This window comes from Thrips palmi, unplaced genomic scaffold, assembly GCF_012932325.1.
Source record: "Thrips palmi isolate BJ-2018 unplaced genomic scaffold, TpBJ-2018v1 HiC_scaffold_6, whole genome shotgun sequence".
Taxonomy (NCBI): Eukaryota; Metazoa; Arthropoda; class Insecta; order Thysanoptera; family Thripidae; genus Thrips; species Thrips palmi.
The window spans coordinates 4,357,250-4,376,869 of record NW_023144633.1 but is presented as its reverse complement, the minus strand read 5'-3'; the positions used below and the strand labels follow the sequence as shown (position 1 = coordinate 4,376,869).

General features: G+C 49.4%; 3 protein-coding genes across 5 annotated transcripts; 1 reads left to right on the top strand and 2 right to left on the bottom strand.

Annotated features, from left to right (window-relative positions):
• Window positions 1-46: 46 nt before the first annotated feature.
• Window positions 47-4,183, bottom strand: LOC117652103 (thioredoxin reductase 1, mitochondrial-like). 2 transcript variants are annotated; one of them, XM_034396779.1, is made up of 8 exons: window positions 3,894-4,183; window positions 2,690-2,913; window positions 2,479-2,609; window positions 1,953-2,400; window positions 1,692-1,874; window positions 1,413-1,601; window positions 1,105-1,274; window positions 47-1,022 (listed from the first exon to the last, which is right to left on the bottom strand). In XM_034396779.1, the coding sequence occupies exons 1-8, from the start codon at window positions 3,907-3,909 to the stop codon at window positions 893-895; spliced, it is 1,491 nt and encodes a 496-aa protein (XP_034252670.1). In that variant the 5' UTR covers window positions 3,910-4,183; the 3' UTR covers window positions 47-892. The 2 variants fall into 2 exon arrangements, with proteins under 2 accessions (XP_034252670.1, XP_034252669.1); XM_034396778.1 differs by lacking the exon at window positions 3,894-4,183 and adding an exon at window positions 3,231-3,411.
• On the top strand, window positions 3,625-13,930 carry LOC117652105 (C-factor). 2 transcript variants are annotated; one of them, XM_034396783.1, is made up of 6 exons: window positions 3,625-3,773; window positions 10,999-11,050; window positions 11,935-12,125; window positions 12,429-12,578; window positions 12,956-13,196; window positions 13,416-13,930. In XM_034396783.1, exons 1-5 carry the CDS (start codon window positions 3,648-3,650, stop codon window positions 13,178-13,180), a joined length of 744 nt encoding a protein of 247 aa, XP_034252674.1. In that variant the 5' UTR covers window positions 3,625-3,647; the 3' UTR covers window positions 13,181-13,196; window positions 13,416-13,930. The 2 variants fall into 2 exon arrangements, with proteins under 2 accessions (XP_034252674.1, XP_034252673.1); XM_034396782.1 differs by having other exon boundaries at window positions 12,956-13,203; window positions 13,414-13,930.
• Window positions 13,931-14,134: 204 nt separating this feature from the next.
• Window positions 14,135-17,732, bottom strand: LOC117652104 (cytoplasmic phosphatidylinositol transfer protein 1). The gene is made up of 8 exons (XM_034396780.1): window positions 17,461-17,732; window positions 17,114-17,262; window positions 16,905-16,993; window positions 16,725-16,732; window positions 16,566-16,637; window positions 16,379-16,477; window positions 16,137-16,292; window positions 14,135-16,053 (listed from the first exon to the last, which is right to left on the bottom strand). Exons 1-8 carry the CDS (start codon window positions 17,509-17,511, stop codon window positions 15,724-15,726), a joined length of 954 nt encoding a protein of 317 aa, XP_034252671.1. The 5' UTR covers window positions 17,512-17,732; the 3' UTR covers window positions 14,135-15,723.
• Window positions 17,733-19,620: the final 1,888 nt, after the last annotated feature.

Sequence of the window (19,620 nt, the reverse complement as noted above, 5' to 3'; positions counted from 1 at the left end):
GAAAATTCACGGCCTGAAAAGGAATACAAACAAATAAACACAAATGCAGATTTAAAATAAGAACTTTTAATTCCTAATAAAAGCAATTCATGAAGTTTAAATAATGAAACAAGTACAAAAATACTTTAAGTTACTGGGGAAAAAAAAGGGGGCAATACTGAATGCACTAAAAAAAAAATCAATCCAAAGATGACAATGTAAGTGACATCCACAACAGTATACAAAAAAAAAGTGTTCATTTCACTAACATTCTAAAACAACCTCACATCCAAAACACTTAAGATTTTAGCACATCAGTTGATACCAGCAACTTTTTAAATACATTAAAAAATAACATTAAGTCATAAGAACCAGAACAATGCCTTTTAACTTCCCTGCAGTACGTATCACACTATCACAAAAATATTATAATCACTTGTTCATATGCTTGCTTAAAAAACAATGTGACACCTAGATATTGTCCTACACAGAACTTCACAAATAAAAAAAAAGACAACCCATACACAAAATGGATCTTAATGGACATTTTGTGCTTTAGCACCTAACAAGCTTTAATATGATTAGAAGTTAGACTGGAAAAGAATTAGTGAAATGACAAATATTTTAAATAATTTAGAGAGAAAGAAGCAAATAATTAGGTGTTCCTCGACACAAATTGATGTATTTTGCAACAACTAATAAGATAGGTGCTAAAATTAAACCATTTCCACAACTGAAGTGCACACAGTGTTTTAACATTTACACTAAGTGATTGCTTCTCCAAAAATAAATGTAAACAATGAAAGGAACAAGATGGATCTTTGAGACAAATAATACCAACTGAGGTTCTCAGATCACAACAAACTGAAAACTTCAATGATGTCACAATAGAGAATTGATGAGTGAGAATTATTTAGCTGCAGCAGCTCTGAGGGGTCGGGTCAATACCAGAGCGCTTGGTGATCCAGAGACGGGTGAATTCTTCTGAGACAGTGGGGTGAATTCCAACAGTGTCCATGAGAACTTCCATGGTCAATCCCATCCTAAAAAATAATAAAAAAATTAGTGACTTAAAATTAGAAACAAAACCCAACCATGAAGAAACCATTAAATTTAAATACTCACTTAATGGCAGCAGCATAACCCTGCATGACTTCTCCTCCTTGAGGTCCCATGTAGTGCATACCAAGAACTTTCTGTGGAGAATTCCGCAAGCAAACAACCTTAATGTAGCAACGAGCTGGGCTACGCTGAGGTACGAAGAATTCTGTTGGCTTGTAGAATGCATGGTAAACCTAAGAAAAGTAAAAAGAATTATTAGCATAGGTGTATATATTTAAAAAAATAATTAGCATAGGTGTATACATTTAAAAACTAATTAGTATAGGTGTATATATTTAAAATATATAACCACTTATTAAGAGACAACTTACCTCAATTTTGTCTTCCCCATATCTCTCAATGGCTGTCTCCTCACTCAATCCACAGCAACCATATTCTAGAGGAGTGAAAACTGTTGTTGCCACATTATCATAGTCCATTTCAGTTTTACCATTATTGTACAAACGCTGAGCCAAGAGCTTGCCAGCCTGGATAGCAACAGGAGTAAGCTCAGGCTTTCCCTGTAAAAGGAGTAAAATTTTAGATTCAGAGAAAATTGGTTGGGGTTGGCATACAACATGCACTGTGCCCAAATTAGAATATGAACTTACCTGAAGAATGTCTCCAACAGCAAAAATGCTGGGAACATTCGTCAGCTCTCTATCACTGACAACCTTATGTGATTGAGGGTCTAATTTGACTCCAACTTGATCAGCCCTGACCTCCAGGGTCAAGGGTCTACGACCAGTTGCCATGAGGATGGTGTCAAACACATCTGATGACACGGAATTGTCCTGCAAATGACACAGATTAGAGCTCTGGTTCAGAAGTATCAAACTAGAAATTGGAACCAGTCAGAGCTTGCCACTTACCGCCAGGGACTTCCAGGTAACTTTCACCTTGCCATCGGCTTGCTTCTCCATACTAACAGGTACACTTTTGTGAAGGAACTTGACTCCCCTGGAGGTCATTTCTTCAGTGATAAGGTTAGCCATCTGCTGGTCAAAGCCTCTCAGGACAACAGAACGCACCATCACAGTAGCATCCATTCCAAACTCGTTGAGGAAACCAGCACACTCCAGACCGATGTATCCAGCACCAATGACTAGAGTCTTGCCAGGAGCCTCAGGCAAACTGAAGATGTCATCACTGGAGATGCAGTTTTCAAGAGCACCAGGAACATCTGGGTAGATGGGACGGCCTCCCATGGCCAACAAAATGTGGTTCGCCTTCAGTTCCTTTTCAGTTCCATTCTTCAGCTTGGCGTGAACAGTGTGGGCATCAATGAGAGTACCCTTGGCATTGATGTATTCCACTTTCCTGATAACAAAAACGCAGTAATAAAAACCAACATCTAAAGTAAAAGAAAAGAAAAACAATGATCCTGTGTGAACTCACTTGTCACGCAATTCAACCCTGAGGACCCAGTTCACTGATTTAATGTGATTCTGAACAGACTCCCTCAGCTTGGGCCAGTCGAGCGTAATTGATTTCCTTTCTGGGATATTCCAGCCAAAGCAACCAGCATCCTGAACAGCAAAAAAATGGTTTGTGAGAAGAAAATAAGAGAAGCCATAAATTAAAACAACGAAACAATAATGCAACTTACATGGAGGCTTTCGCCGAGGAGGGCGGCCTGGTGGAACAGCTTCTTCGGAATGCAACCGACATTGACGCAAGTGCCACCCAGACCCCATGTGGTACCACGAGGGGAGGGTTCCACAAAGTCAAGAACAGCTACCTTCTTCCCCAGGAGCACAGCCTCCTTGGCAGCTGCCAAGCCACCGGAACCTCCACCAATGACCACCAGGTCATAATCGTAGCCGTGAGCGCCTGTCAACAGACAACAAACACCATGTAACAAGAGCGTAAACAGAAACAAACAACAGCTGTCACCTGTCATCGAGCCCTTCAGGACAAGTCCCTTCTCCAGAGAAAGTCGGGGCACTCTAACCTCAAAACATGCACACGGAGGCCATGACACTGCAGACCGCTCAAGGACACGAAGCCACACTGGGCACCAGTGACGAAATGTCACCATACGCTTTCCAGAACAATCCGGGCGATGACGTCACAGGGCAATTATCTCGGAAACTTTCCAAGGTTAGGTAAGGCAGAGAGAGGGGAAGGCAGCAGAAACTGCGGCTTACTTCTGGCGCTAGTTGAAGCGAACCGGAACCGGGTCGCGTTGGAGTGGGCGAGAGACCGCTGTCGAATTAAAACGAACTCCACCTCCCCGGGCCCATTGAAAGTGAGCAGTCGCGAGGCGAGCCTGCTGGCGAGCCGCGACGCAAGCAGCGCCATGCTTGCTCTATCAATGCCAAAACAAAGTTGCCCTATCTGCCAACTTCCACGGTCCGAAATTCCCCACAGCGACGCAGCGGTGGCGGCGGCGGCTGCGGCGGCAGTAGCGCGGCAGTAGCAGGAGCCGCTCTGCTTGGCGACGACGGCGACACGTAGAGGTTATCTGCCCCACTGCACCGAGTCGTCACTGTCCGAGTCCGAGCCCCTGGCCGGCGCGCGAGCGAGTGAGACAGAGTTCCGACAAGCACGTCGCCGTCGACAACATGAAGTCCGTCCTCATCACCGGCTGCAATCGCGGGCTAGGCCTGGGTCTGGTGCAACAACTAGTGCAGCGGCCGACTCCGCCGAAACACCTCATCGCCACATGCAGGAACCCGCAGCAGGCAGAGGTGAGCGCGGCGCCCGCGCCCGACAAGACCCCCAGGGCCGCGGACACTCCCCCCGGGGCTGTCCGTCGTCGGCGACGTGCCCCTTGGCCGCGCAGGCTTGGTTACGTCAGAGGTACTCACTTCCCACAGGTGCCATGGTGCAGTCCGTTCTCGGCGAGGGCGTCCGCGCGAGTCCGACGCTGGGCGTCGAGCAGAGTTTAATATAGGTTTACGTAACCCGGCGACGCGGCGGAGACGGCCGCGACGTGAGAATGACGAACGAACGAGCGAGAAGATGAGCGGGCAGCTGCAGCTGCGGACGGGCGAGCCGGAGGTTCTTTGAACGGCCACTGCCTTCTTGTTCTTGCCGCGGCGAACGGCGGAGCTGCGAGCGGAAGCAGAAGGCGCGGCGGGACGGGACGGCGACGGCAGCGCGCGGCGCGGTGCCAACGTTTGAACGCGAGCGTCGAGTCTCCCGGTCTGGGCACTCCGGGGAGCAGGCAGCAGGTCGTCCTGGCTGTCCTGGCGGCGAATGGCGGCGCGGCGCGGCGACGTCGCTTTGACTATCTGCCCTGCCTCTGGCTCGGCTGCCTCTGGCGGTGCGCGGTTATGACTAATAGACGGCGGCGAGCCACGCCGCGGGCACGCATGCATCGCGGCGGCAGGATGGTTCCGAGGAGGCGCTTCGTCGCTCTGTCCTTATCGCGCTCGTGGACCGGTCCGTGGCGGTGCGAGAGAGGCGGGGCGATGAAACGACCGTTCGGGACCTCCACCGTGACTCGGCGCGTTTCTGCGGTCGATGACGGGAACCTTCTACCGCCGCCCCGAGCACGCCGTCGTCGCACAGTAGACCGGTGGAGGCGGCCAAAACCCTAGACGCGTTTTGAGCTCCAGAGTCGCTAAACAGGATTCGAACCGAACGTGTGACCCCACCGATGGATTCCTCGTTCGGAGAGCAATCCATTGGTGGGGTCACACGTTCGATTGGAGTCCCATTTAGCGACTCAAGAGCTCAAAACGCGTCTAGAGTTTTGTCCGCCTCCACCAGTCTTCTGGCCCAATGTGCGTCGAGCACCCCGTCGTGGTCGATGGCGGCCCGCGCGCCACCGAGAGGGCCCGGCGGACGATAACGTATTTTGTCGTCACTACTCTGCAAACTGAAATGTGTGCATAGCACACTCTATTTGGAGCATGCCAAGAAGCACGCTTTAAATTGGAGCGTGCTTGGCAGGCACGCTTTAAATTAGAGTGTGCTTACCAGGCACGCTAAATTAAAGCGTGCCTGCCAGGCACACTCTATTTTAAAGCGAGCTTAGCAAGCTCACTCTAAACTACAGCATGGACGGGACTAATGCAAAGTTTCCATTTTATACTTTAGGGAAGCAACATTTTAAGTCTTGTTAGTGCTGAGATGTGTTTTACGTCAACAAAGCTTCTCCGCTGTTTTCACAACTATTGATGTATAAAATGAAAACTTAAAATGTTGCTTCCCTAAAGTATAAAATGGAAACCTTGCATTAGTACATATGTATTAAATAATTAAAAAATAAAAGCCATTACGAGCATTCAGGAGTGTGGTTGCCGTCCCGTCCATGCTGTAGTTTAGAGTGAGCTTGCTAAGCACGCTTTAAAATAGAGTGTGCCTGGCAGGCACGCTTTAATTTGGAGCGTGCCTGGTAAGCACACTCTTATTTAAAGCGTGCCTGCCAAGCACGCTCCAATTTAAAGCGTGCTTCTTGGCATGCTCCAAATAGAGTGTGCCATGCACACATTTCAGTTTGCAGAGTATTCCTGTCGGTGCCTACACTGGTGCACCCCAAATTGGCGCTCGGTGTACAGATGCGTCCGAACCGTCCCATAACTCCGAACCGGATCTTTGGCCGGTCGGTTGCCCCAAGATTGCGTCACGCGACGCGACGGCGGTCTTTTTCAAATGGAACTAAAGTGATGACGGCACCTCGAAGAAACAGCGGGTTTGTTGGGCAGTTTCGCTTCTGGAACGCGAGCAACCGAAGCAGTGAGAGGGTGGATGGGCCGGGGACGGGAGGTGTCGTCGGCAGAGGGAAAGCCACTCGCGGTGCCCGTCCCCCTCCTGGCCCCGCCCCTACAGTGAGTGCTTCCTGCGAGTCGCACAGTGGGTCGGAAGACCGGTGGAAGCGGCCGAAATTCTAGACGCGTTTTGAGCTCCAGGGTCGCTAAACAGGACTCGAATCGAACGTGTGACCCCACCAATGGATTCCTCGTTCGGAGAGCAATCCATTGGTGGGGTCACACGTTCGGTTCGAGTCCCATTTAGCGACTCTGGAGCTCAAAACGCGTCCGGGATTTTGACCGCCTCCACCGGTCTTCTGGCGTGAGTCGGCCTGCTTTTGGCAGCGAGTTTCGGAGGAGGGCGGGTCGACTCAGACCAACAGGAGCCCAGCGCCCAGCCTAGAAAGCCGCCACCCAGAGGGAAAGCAGCACAGCACGCACCGCTAGAGTCTCCCCCGACTAGACCCACGCGTGAAGAGGGCCGAAGAACGACCTTGACAACGACGCCTTTCGCACTAGTCATTATATCAGCACGTTTCGAGTGGCGTCCCGTCGATTAGATTCGATACATTCGAATCAATTATTAATTTTTCAGACGAAATCGGCGCGCTTTCTGAACAAGTTGGTGACGCGACGTTTTTCGGTGGACCCGCAGCGCGAGCATTGAGAAATCATTACCCGCCGCGACAAAATTGAAATAAAAACTAGCCTGCCAAACCAGTGCTTGCTTCATTTAAAATGACCCGAGGCCGTGACGGTTACGCAGTCCTCTTTGCTGCTACGCAGCGAGCACTGCAGTGTACATGTCGTCAAACCAGCACGACCGTGTTCAGAGCACGATGCATTGTACCGTACGGCTGAGGGGAATCAGGAGACAGAGAGAGAGAGAGAGAGAGAGAGAGAGAGAGAGAGGAGAGGCCCCCTCCTTTTTTTGGGCACTACACAGCCGCCTGGAAGGTAGGCAAATTGTGAGGCATCCAGTCTGTAAGGAGGCAAAAAGCATGGCTATGCGCACACACTGTACAATTTTGTGCTTGGTGTTGCATGCAATTCTCGGCGAAATCCCTACTTTTGAAGAATCCTGTGCACGAAAAACAAATCAAGTGCTTGCCCCCTCGCTGACACCTGTCTTGTATTGTTCTATAGGTATGTTTTGAAGTATTAAAGGTGTCATCTGCTAAAAATACTGCATAAACCTGTAGCGTGCGCAGGAGAGGGGGAGGGGGGCTATGGAGCACCGGCGGAACACTCAGGTAAATCGTGTACGATTACTCGGACTCCCGACTTACAGAATCTCGTTAAAATACCGACTTTAACGGAACTGCCGTATTTTTTTACGGAGAACTCCGTAATTTTGTGGCATTATGGATTTTTACCGTAAAAACTGCATAATTTGATATAATCGATGAGCCTTTTTCAAAGAGAACGCTAATTCACTTCTGGATCGTGAGCAACTCGTTGTGAAAGAGTGACAGACCTATTCAAAGGTGCTTTTTTCCGTCCCTTTCTCTTCAAATGCATGTGGACACTTCTTAACGTTTTGGGAATATCTGTCTCTAAAGGCATGGATCTGTAGTGAAGAAGGTAACCTTAAAATCGGTTCTTCTGCAAAAATACGGTAAATCTGTAAGACGAATACGGAGAATCGTAAAGTTGGAAAATTTCGGAGCCGTCATTCCATAGAGTAGGCGCCGGCGGACACACTGCAGTGTAGTGTGTTCCGCGGATGGGACTACGGGGAAGCTCCCGGGGGAGGTGCGGCCGCCATGCTGCCGCCATGCTGCCGCTCGTCCGCCCCACGCGGCGTGGCGGCGCACGCGGGGCGCTTCGCGTGCTTCACACGCCATGCGCCTCTCCTTCCTGCCAGTGTGCCGAGGGGGTGAACACTCCCGTAATACCGTGCACACGAAAACCGTGTAATACACGACGTAACTGCAACAACATTTAAGGGCCAAATGTACCAAATTTTTGCATTTTTATGCCGTCATACACGTGTAATATCCCCCCTAATACAGCGTGATACCTAGTACTCTGTACACGATTTCTTGAAGTATTTACCCTCTCGCAGTGCACACAGTTCAGAAAACTGTGGCCGGGGGTTAGGGATGTGCGAATAGTTCGGTACCGAATCGAATCAGGCAAGATTAGATTCGATTCGGAATCGATCTGCACAATTTGATCTCAAATATTCGAAGATGGTTTGTCTTCGAATGGTAACTTTTTCCTGATTCCATTCGAACTCGATTCAAAACTTTATTAAAGATTCGATTCGAGTTCGATTTGAAACGAAAACCCTTGGTTCGCACCTCTATTATTGTGTTTGCGTGAAAGCCCATTTTGCATACCCCCTTCCCCTTCTTGTATCTGCTTCTGGGGGAGGGGGCTATGAGGGCATAGGTTGGCGAGAAAGGCGAATAAAGTGACACTGTGCCCCAAGCAACTACTGCGAGGGCCCCCCCCCCCCAACCCGTCTCCTGACCCGCTCTTTGGGCTCATCACTGAAAAACCATACGTGGTCTAGACCACACCAATGATGCGGTCTAGACCACGTTTGGTTTTTCAGTGATCGGCCCGCGTGATACCGCGTTGCGTCCTGCCCATGTGAAGTGAAAAATCAGCGGAATCCGGACAGTCAAGTGTTTGCGACTCTCATTATCTGCAAGTCACTCGGACTTCCCTGCCAGGGATTTCAGCCGAAATCAGCTCGGTATCGATATCCCACTAAAGAACAGGAGAACTACCACTGCCTCTCTCTCCCTCTCTCTCTCCCTCTCTCTCTCTCTCTCTCTCTTTCTTTCTCTCTCTCTCTTTCTCTCTCTCTCTCTCTCTCTCTCTCTCTCTCTCTCTCTCTCTCTCTCTCTTTTTGTCGCGGAGGGCTGCCTGCGAGGGGCGACCCATTCTAAAAATTTGTGTACAATGATTGTGTGAATGTGCCAGAATGTGCGAGATTTCTGGCGTTTTTGCCACACATTTTGCCTACTTACAGGCGGTTTTGCCACCTGAATGTGGAATGTGGTCAGATTTTGTACAATGAATGTGGGAAGCTGTTCCCCTCTCGGCCCCTCGGCTGCCTGGTATTCGAACCCACGCCGCTGGCTCGTGCCAGACGATGATCCCGCCACTTTTCCGTTGAAGTTGCCGATCAAGTGGGCGCAGTAGTATCGCATGACGACACCGACGCTAAACTCGGGAAAGCCATTAGGATGACTCGATCGAACGGCGGCTCGAGATTAGTAAATAGAAAGACTGCTTCTATCGGGCGGGCTCGTGACTTGCGGGCCGTCGCGCGGTGCGACTAGCCATGGCTAGCAAGCCGCCGCCGTTGCTCTACCTATGGGCCAGTGCAGCCGCGGCTTTCGGTCCCAAGTTCACAAGGGCATGTACGTTATTGTAATCTAATTGTAATCCGTAGAAATACATTGCCCCCGCCCCCAAAAAGTAACCCCCCCCCAAAAAAAAAAAAATAATAACCCGCCCCCACCTCCAAAGAAGGCTCCCCCCCCCCACTGTAAATGTCTTCCGTGAAAGGCTCCACCAACAAATTAAGGTGGAGATTTTCTCCATAATACCAACGAAATTTGTCAAAATATCTATAAGGTACAGTGAATTATCAATGGTATGTTATGAAGTCAGCTGCACCACCATAATAAGGAACATTTTCACCATAATATGGAGAATCTTCACTGTGCAACAAGTGCAAAAAAATTGAAAGTCCCCCTCCGCAGAAAAGAAAAGGTTACACGGTTGCCATTTTGTAGGTTGCCCACCTTTGGTACCCAGCTGTGAAAACGGACGACCCACCCCCAGTGGCGTGGGCAGGGGAGGAGGGGTTAGAATACCCCCTCCATTCGGGCACTAGATCGCCCTGGCAGGTCGTCAAATCACGGCTTATTCCCCCTGTAAAAGTTGGCAGAGGGCATGGCATGACCTCATCTTCTTTTTCAAAATTTCTGTGCACGCCACTGCCCGCCCCTCTCCTCCCCCCTGCCTCCCACGCACACTCTAAATGTTGTACAGTGAAGATTCTCCATATTATGGTGAAAATGTTCCATATTATGGTGGTGCAGCGACCTCGTAACATACCATTGAGAATTCATCGTACCTTGTAGATATTTTGACGACTTTTGTTGGTATTATGGAGAAAATCCCCACCATAATATGTTGGTGCAGCCTTTCACCGTAAGACATTTACAGTGCATGGGAGAGCCTCCCGTTTCGAAGCGGCTTCTTTCGGAATAGAACGAGCGAACTGGGCTCTGCTTATCGGGCGCGAAAGCCAGCGCCAGATAGCGAGTGCCTTTATTGTGCCTGCTACGCCTAAGCGTAGCCTGGCGTAGCCTGCTACGTCGGACAGGACATGTGGGCGTGCTCACAGCGCTGTAAGCTCTCGACGGTCGCGACACCGTCGCAGCATGTCATCGGAATAATTGTTTTTATCTGGGAAGCGGCTTAGATCGACTGGTTATCTGCCGAGTCAGCGGAGTCTCGTGCTCGCTGTTAACCTAACGGAGCCTAACCGGTGCCGCCTAGCGTAGCTTGCTGCACGGCTCGTAGGGTTGCCTATCGTCACGTTGGCGGGCGCTCGCCGTGCCGCGTGCCGCACAGTGGGCCAGAAGACCGGTGGAGGCGGCCAAAATTCTAGACGCTTTTTGAGCTCCAAGGTCGCTAAATGGGACTCGAACCGAACGTGTGACCCCACCAATGGATTGCTCTCCTAACGAGGAATCCATTGGTGGGGTCCTACACTCGGTTCAATTCATGTTTAGCAACCCTGGAGCTCAAAACGAGTCTAGAGTTTTGGCCGCCGGCGCCGGTCTTCTGGCCCACTGCGGAGCGGGAGCGCCTGCGAGAGTCAGGGTAGGCAGGCCCGCACGGCAGCCGGGTTCGACGGGACAGTCTACCCTGCAGTCTGCAGGCGCTCGGCCCGGTCGCTTCTTCAATTTCAATTCGGCCTTATCCCTCCCTTAGAGCTCGAACCGACCGCGTGACCCCACCAATGGATTCCTCGTTCGGAGAGCAATCCTTTGGTGGGGTCGCACGTTCGGTTCGAGTCCTGTTTAGCGACTCTGGAGCTCAAAACGCGTCTAGACTTTTAGCCGCCTCCATCGGTCTTCTGGCCCACTGTGTGCCATGCTGTGCCGCGAAACGGTCTACGGTGCTGTCGTTGTCTTTCTCGGGAATAAAAGCGAATGAAACCACTCTCTTGCTGTTGCAGGCTCTTACGTCGATTGCTGCCCAGCACAGGAACCTACACGTGCTGCAAATAGGTGAGTTGCGAGAACGGGAAGCGGGAATAGGGGTGGGGCTGGAGAGAGAGAGAGAGAGAGAGAGAGAGAGAGAGAGAGAGAGAGAGAGAGAGAGAGAGAGAAATAAGAAGGGTTGGGTCACGCGGGGGGAATGGCGCGTAGCAGCTGCATCAGCATAGCATATCCAGAGTGGAAGTTTGTGGGATTTGACTTTGTAATGCCCATTGGCCCACCTTGGATGCTGCGGCCGGCCGGCCGGGCTGCACGGCCCCATCCTGGAGGCCTTCATCGCCATGAGTGCTGTCTGCCCTGCAGACTGATTCCGAGAGCCGTTTTCGTCGCTCTGTCTCTCTCGCACTCGCGTGGCGTCCCGCATAGGTGCGAGAGAGACAGAGCGACGCATTCCCGGAATCGGTCCACTGTTTGCCGAGGGGTGGAGGGGAGTGGCGGTAAACTTGCGGCAGCGAAGCACCTTTCCCGCCAACCAGAAACCGTAACAGGAAAGAGTTTCGAGCGCGGGGTGGCCCACTGTACATTTTTGCGTGTACAGTGAATGTGAGAGTGTGCTGGATGGATTTTTGCTGCATTTGCCGCACATGTTGCACTGAGAAAACCTTACAAACTATTTTGGGCTTTACAAAGAAAAGTAGTTTGTATAACAAAGTATTTTGAGCATAAAGCTTACAAAGAGAATACTTCGTAATTTACGAACTATTTCTTCGTATAACAAAGTATTTTAGTTTGTTATACGTATGCTCAAAATACTTCGTAAGGTTTTAAGAGTGTGCCTACTTACAGCCGTTTTTACCACCCGAAAGTGGAATGTGTCTGTTTTTAGTACAATGAATGTACTGGGTTGTTCTCTCCTCGGTTCCGAGTCTAGTCCGTTTTCGTTCTTGTTGCAGACGTAAAAGATTTTGACAGTTACGACAATTTCGCCAAGCAGGTGCAGTCGATCGTAAAGGATGACGGCATCAACGTCCTGTTCAACAGCGCCGGGATCTCGACCAAGTTCACCAGGGTGAACCTGGTGAAGGTGGACCAGATGACCGACAACTTCCTCACCAATACTGTGGCCCCGTTGATGCTCACCAAGGTACCGTAGAAGACCGGCGGAGGCGGCCAAAATTCTAGGCGCGTTTTGAACTCTGGAGCTCCTTTACAGGACTGGAACCGAACGTGTGACCCCACCAATGGATTTCTCTGCGAACAAGGAATCTATTGGTGGGGTCACACGCTCGGTTCCAGTCTTGTTTAGCGACTCTGGAGCTCTAAACGCGTCTAGAATTTTGGCCGCCTCCACTCTCCACCGGCCGTCTGGCCTACTGTGTACTGCTTCAGTGCCAAAAACAAAAACAGTGACCGATAACTGAACCCGGAACTTTGGCTGCCGTTGCAGGCGCTGCTCCCCTCGCTCAAGAAGGCATCGCAGCAGAACGCGGCCGCGCCGACGGGGGCGCAGAGGGCCGTCGTCGTCAACATGAGTTCCGTGCTGGGCTCCATCGCCCAGAACAACCAGGGCGGCTTCTACCCCTACCGCGCCAGCAAGGTGAGCCCCTCGAATTAGGCGGCCTATTTCCCTCGCGACTGACGACGGAACAACAGCAGACTGATTCCGAGGCACAGTGGGGCAGAAGACCGGTGGAGGCAGCAAAAACTCTAGACGCGTTTTGAGCTCCAGAGTCGCTAAACAGGACTCGAACCAAACGCGTGACCCCACCAATGGATTCCTCGTTCGAAGAGCAATCCATTGGTGGGGTCACACGTCCGATTGGAGTCCCATTTAGCGACTCTGGAGCTCAAAACGCGTCTCGAATTGGCCGCTCCACCGGTCTTCTGGCCCGCTGTGCGCTGGGGGTCCTCGAACCAGGCCCCGTGGGTCTAGTTCTAGGGCCTCAGGTGAACCCACCCCATTTCTGTCGGCAGTCGGGCCTGAACGCCGTGACCCGGTCGCTGAGCGTGGACCTCAAGGACGACGGCATCCTGGTGGTGAGCCTGCACCCCGGCTGGGTGCAGACGGACATGGGCGGCAAGGGCGCGCCGCTCACGGTGGAGCAGAGCACGCAGGGCATGCTCAAGTTCGTGGAAGGCCTCGGCGCCAAGCAGAACGGTGGCTTCTACCAGTACGACGGCAAGGAGCTGCCCTGGTGATGCGCCGTCCCATCCGCCACGCCGCCCACAGTGGGCCAGAAGACCGGAGGAGGCGGCCAAAACTCTAGACGCGTTTTGAGCTCCAGAGTCGCCAAATGAAACTCGAACCGAACGTGTGACCCCTCCAATGGATTGCTCTCCGAACGAGGGTCACACGTTCAGTTCGAGGCCTGTTTAGCGACCCTGGAGCTCAAAACGCGTCTAGAGTTTTGGCCGCCTCCACCGGTCTTCTGGCCCACTGTGCCACGCCACGCGCCGAGGGCGCCAAGGAAGGGCCTTCGCCGCGTCACGGTGACGGATGAAGACGGAGGGCTGAAGGGTCCTTCCACGCCGCGGCCACGCGTCGAGCTTGTCTGCCAAGCGACTCAGAAGAGCGGCTTGTCGCTCTGTCTCCCTCGCTCTCACATGGAGAGCCTCACGAGTGCGACAGAGACAGAGCGACGACTCTTCTGAATCGCTCGGCACGGCAGGCCTAGAGTCCTCTACTCCGGCCGCCACCGTCACCGTAATGCCGATTGGCTGGCCTGCTCTTATCTCTGCCGTGACGCGCTGCAAGGCGGCCCTCGGCAGGCTGTCTAGAGTCCTACACTGTGGCTCTAGCTCTGTCGGGACTCTGCAGTCTGCACACGGAGGTCTGCAGGCCCTGCAGGCACTCGCCGGCAATTGTACAAAGATAGACAGTTTTGTGGACTGTTGGTAGAAGTGCACAGTGTATGTACATAGATCAATAAAAGGGAAAAATTTGGTGAACTGGTTTGTTTTTTTCAATAATTTATTCTTTCAAGCTACACGCATGCACGGTATTGATTAAAAATAAACATTGCTTTTGCATGCAACGCACCAAGCCAGCAGGGAGATTCTCAGATAAAACTCCCTAAAGGTATGAGTTTATACCTTCCGTTTCGAATGACTGCTTTTGACAGACTCCTTACTAATTCAAAACTACACTCCGAGTATTCTTGAAGGAAATAAAATACTGGTTATTAATACACTGATATCACTTGTTATACCACAGTATCACAATGCAGCAGCAAACACTGTTTACAACTCAAGCTAACCTATTATTATGAAAAAATAAATACACAATAGGAACAGGGTTGCTTTGGTCTAAAAATCGAATGGAAGCAAAAACAAAGCGTGTGATGTCAGCATCAGACAGATTAACGCGAGGGAAGCAATAAAAGTGGGTTGTTTCCTTTCTGATAAATTTGTGGTGCCTTGAAAAAACTTTGATAAATAATGGTCTCAGAATGAAACCATTTAACTCCTTAAATATACAGCAGTAGAAAACTGAAAGGGGCATAGTGTCACAACCAAAGACTAGACTGAAACAATTGACTATCATGGTTTAGTAATTTGAAAACTCTACCCGAGTTGTGATAAAAGCCATGAAAACAAAGCATCTGGAAGAGGCAGGGCAGAAATTAGTTACAACAAAACATCAAGACAAAAAATATCATTACCTTACTTAAAATATAAAAAATTCTAACTCCATTTCAAAAGGTAATTTTGAAACTAAAATAGGTGGTTAAAATATCATCATGCACTCTTTCAAACAATGACACAATACATAAGTCATGTTTAAGACGTTTTAAAATATGTTTAAGTTCAAAATGGGTTGAGAATTGGAATTATGCATTAGCTCCAGTACAAGGAAAGGACACAGTTACAACTGCTGCCGTAAATTTTTACACAAGGAATGGAAAATGGATATGTTTCTACAAGCTAAATTTCAGAGATAGAAAAAACTATCAAATGGATAACCTACGGTACCGTAATTATCGTCATAAAGCTGTGGAGGATAAAGAAAGTTGTACTTCAGTGTAGCGAAGTTAGGATGTGGTGATGAGTTGAGCCTATTTTTTTTTAGCGTCCTCAAAAGAGGATTGAATCAACAGAAAATATGCAGGTAATTACAGTACACTTCCTATTGAGCACCACCAATGATAATATCAACATTTTCTCTTTTATAAAGAATAAAAGCTGAAATGCTTCACTTGCTTCAAAAATATATACTAAGACAGTCCGATTTCATCTAGCCTCTCCATCATATGGAAAGACTTTCACAGACTTGGTTGTACACGAGAACCAGTTCATTATTGCATTTTCAGATGTAGATTTTTCTACCTAAAAAGATCACAAAGGAAAAATAAAGCTACCTATCCTAACTCTGAATATGAAGACAAGTTGATAGGTACTTTAAGATCTAATACAGGCACATGCAAAACATGTAATGCTGTCTACATGCATTGCATTAGACAAGAAAGTAACAGGAAAAACATTCCTGCATTTATCTACATTCACAGCCCAACTCCAAAACTTAATTCAGAATCCAAGATCAAAAGCAAAATAAATTATTCATAGCTAATTCTTATTCAAAAGAATTACACTGTCACATTGAAAATATACAACAATTATGAAAAGAGAGGTATAACTTGTCACAAGATTTACTCCAGCTGCAAATGAACACATGCATACAATATGCACTTCAGGGGTAATGTGGAGCCAAACAAAATAGGTGCACATGCAGGATGCCAGCAAACTCAGGACCATGAGAACCATGACTTGAGTGCTGCAGATGGGCTGGTGGGTGTTTGGGGTCCTCTCGGAGAGCTTGGAGCAGGCGACTTTGGAGTAGGCGAGGCTGAGATGATAGCTGCATGAGGCACACCATCCACTCCGTCATCAGAGTCATCCATGGGATTGAGCGAGAGACGTCGGGGTGAGAGTATGCCAGCCTGTGCAACTCTCGCATTGGTTTCCATGTGCATTTCAGCTTCATATTCCCGTACTTCATCTAATGTCATGCTGATCCAGCTGTCAATCCAAGCAAAAGCTTGCCTGTGGGCTAATACTTGTGCCTCCCGGGTGTACTGAAAAGAAACAAGTTCAACTTCAAAAGTGTTTCTTCAAGATGAGACAAAAATAAAAACTGTAACTTTCACTGTAAACAAACCTTGTGAATAAGTTCCTCAACTTTAGTTTGTAGTCCCCAAACTTCAAAGGAGGCTTTGACCAACTTGTACGAGCACATCACTGGCTGAGATGAATTCCGCCAACCCTCCACTAGAGGACCTCGTCCTGTTTTTTGAGACTGGAAGTATCGCACATCCTGCCAACAGGTAACCAATGTGGAAATAAGATAAAAAACCAAAGACAAATTTGAACTTTTTAATGATGAGAAAAGTGAGGCACTACCTCTTCCTCTTTGTAGTGTTTGGCACTGATTTCATCATAAGCAATGTCCACAAAATCCACCGCTCTTTCTGCCAATTCCTCTGGAGTTAATTTGTGGCACTAAAACAAAAAATTTTAATTACGAAAAAAAAGACAAATACTCAAATGGAGCTTTCAAACCAATATGTAACACTTTGCTGCACCATACATTGTGTGTAGCTCCATTGTTGTCCTCATATCGAGTGGTGACCTGGATGTGCAATTTTGGGATGAAAGAGCACTGCAACAGAAGGTTTTTTTTAAAATTAGGAATTTTGTTTAACAATATAGGTATTTCAAATTGTTACTTCTGAGACAAAATACTTACTGTGTACTCTTAATCAGTGAAGATGGAAGAAAAGGAAGTAACAAAAGAAAGGCCAGATTAGAAAAAAAGTGGAAGGACAAAACGTTATCTACAGATGCAACATATCAAGTTTAATGAGACACAAAGCCACAGCTAAAGTTATGTTAGTTTAAAAAACTTCAAGTATTCAGTTGCTCATACCTGAGATTGTGTAAGGATAGTAGTTCCAAGCCTTTTCAGTAATGTAAAATACCTTGGGTATCATCGCTTGAACCCAATATGGAAGCCGACTGCAAAGGCAGACAACAAGAAAACACCTTTAGTATGTTGACAGCTCAAATAACAGCTCGGAACAGATTTTTTTTTTCAGAATTGAGCTCAATGGAGCCACACGTTGACAACAATCTTACTTTGACAGGTGGATTCGCTTCTCCGTAAACTGCCCTTTCCCATGGACAGGGTCTTCACATGGTTGGTTTGCAATAACTTCCACACCTTCACCAGAGTCTGACTGCTCATGACTGTAACGAGCAATCATATAAAGCTGGCCAATTTTATACTGAAAAGAAAACGAAAAATGAATTATTTCGTTCTACAGTTATTTAACCTGTGTCATGTCAAGGACTCGTCAATGAATGATTGACGCGACAATGAGTCAATTTATTGCTTCATAACAATGGAACAAAAACAATCCAGGAATAAGAACGACAGAAATATTTGTATCATTTGGGGTTACAGAATTTTAAAACGTAATTACCTCTTCTACCGTGAGTGGCATACATATTCTATACTCTTTCGTCAAAACCATAATGGACGGATTGCTAAATAACACTCCAACAATAAAAAACAACAAACTATCTGCTGCTAAAGTGCCAAACAATCCACAACAAAATTAACTTAACCTCTACGTCAACAAACTTCTACGCATGTTGGGACTGATCATACTAGAAACAACAATTTTGAATCCGATATTTTTGACTATCCTTATCAATCTTAAAAAATCGAGGAAAGCGTGTGGGACATCATAGCATACGTGTCAACGTCCATTGAAACATAAATTTTGCGAGCTAAGCAAGAAATACAGCGATTGAAAGTCGACGTTAAGTTTGCAGAGGTTGGTAGTACGCGACCCGTGAGGCGGGCTGGCCACGCTCATTCGAAGGCCAGCGCGGAAGGGGGACCGATGAGAATAGTTCCGCCTCCGGCCAAACCGGATCAAAGAAAGCGAGCCCACTAGAATGGTTCCGCGAAAAATAATGCTGGCTCTCCAAAACAACAAGAAAAACAACGGCTTTCTCCATAACAATTAAGCTTGAGTAGAAAGACCGCGAAACATTTTTCCGAAGATTTCGACGAGATTCGTCTCCGTACTCCTCGATCCCAAAGGGCCGTGCCAGACCGGTGTAGGGCGTGGGGGCAGTGAGGTATATCGATGTCGTACGAAACAAGGGCACGCTTCCAGCTCATTTAGTTTCGCATCCGAACCTGAACGGGCCTTTGTTGTTGTTGTTGTTGTCTTTGTTTTGCCCTTGTTCCATTCTCCGCTCCCTTTGCGGGGCTCCCTTTGCGAGAGGGAGGGGGACAGAGACACGCTAGGTCGGATGGATGGAAATGGAGTCACGACTCGGCCGTGGACCTGCGGGCTGATTCCGAGCGATGCTCCGCTCGTCGCTCTGTCTCTCTCGCACTCACGGGGCGCGCCTAGGGTAGCCTAGGGGAGTGAGAGAGACGGAGCGACGACGGAGCGCCGAGCGGCATCAGCCTGCTGGGGCTCTGTCACCTCCATTGTGCCCCGAGGGAGCTGGAGCCGTAGGGACACTGTAGGGACCGTGCCGTGCAGTCTTTGCAGGGACCCAGCCAGCCTGCTGTCCCGGTCCCGCCCATCCGCCCGCGGCCTGAAGTCGCGTATCTTCGGACGGCGCCTCGAAGAGTTAGCGCGTCGACGGCCACCTGTACCACGACAAGCCCGCCGTGCCGCACCCACATGTGTGTGTGTGTGTGTGTGTGTGTGTGTGTGTGTGTGTGTTGTGTGTGTTGGTGTGTGTGTGTTGGTGTGTGTGTGTGTGTGTGTGTGTGTACGTATTCACGGAGCCCACTCTGGGGGGCGTTTCGCGTTCGCGCTCCGCGTTTCGCCCTGCTGCGTCTGAAAATTGAAACCATCCGAGTGGAAGGCAGCGGTGGCGGGTGGCCGGAACGGCGCGTCAAATCGCTTTAGTTTTAGTTTTTGTTGTTTTTTTTTCTCCCGCGCCGTCGGAATGACATCGAATCAGCGCAGTTTGGCGACCGACCATTTATCACTGCCGAGGCGTTTGCGCGTCGCGTCGCGTCTCTCTCGCGCCGGCGCGAGTCGAAATCGCTTTAGTTTTAGTTTTGTGTTTTTTCTCCCGTCGCCTGTGGAATGACATAATGAGCGCGTTTGGCGACCGACCATTTATCACTGCCGAGGCGTTTGCGCGTCGCGTCGCGTCTCTCTCGCTCCCGGCGTGCCCTACGAGTGCGAGAGAGACGGAGCGAAAAGAGCGCCGTTGTCCGGAATCAGCCTGCTGGACAGACATAGGGAGGCGGGGTTGCGCCCACCCCTGCCACGCCCTGCCGCGCCACGCCTTGCTACGCTACGACGAGCGTGAACATTACAAGACACAGCCACAGCAGCGCCGGGCACAAAGAACGGAGAATATGCTTCTGGGTTTGAATCCTGGAAAGCCTCGCCTCCGCCTCCCGTTCCCGGAAACGAGGCTGCGATTCCGGTGACTGTGATTGGTGGAGCCGGGATGGGGGGGCTCCAAGGGGATGATCGCCCTCTCCCCTCCCCCCACCCCCTCCCCCTCTCCCCACGCCCCTCTTACCCCCACCCCCTCTCTTTACTTCGGACACAATTTATGAACGAAGCCTTTATTGAATGTGGAAGAAATGATCC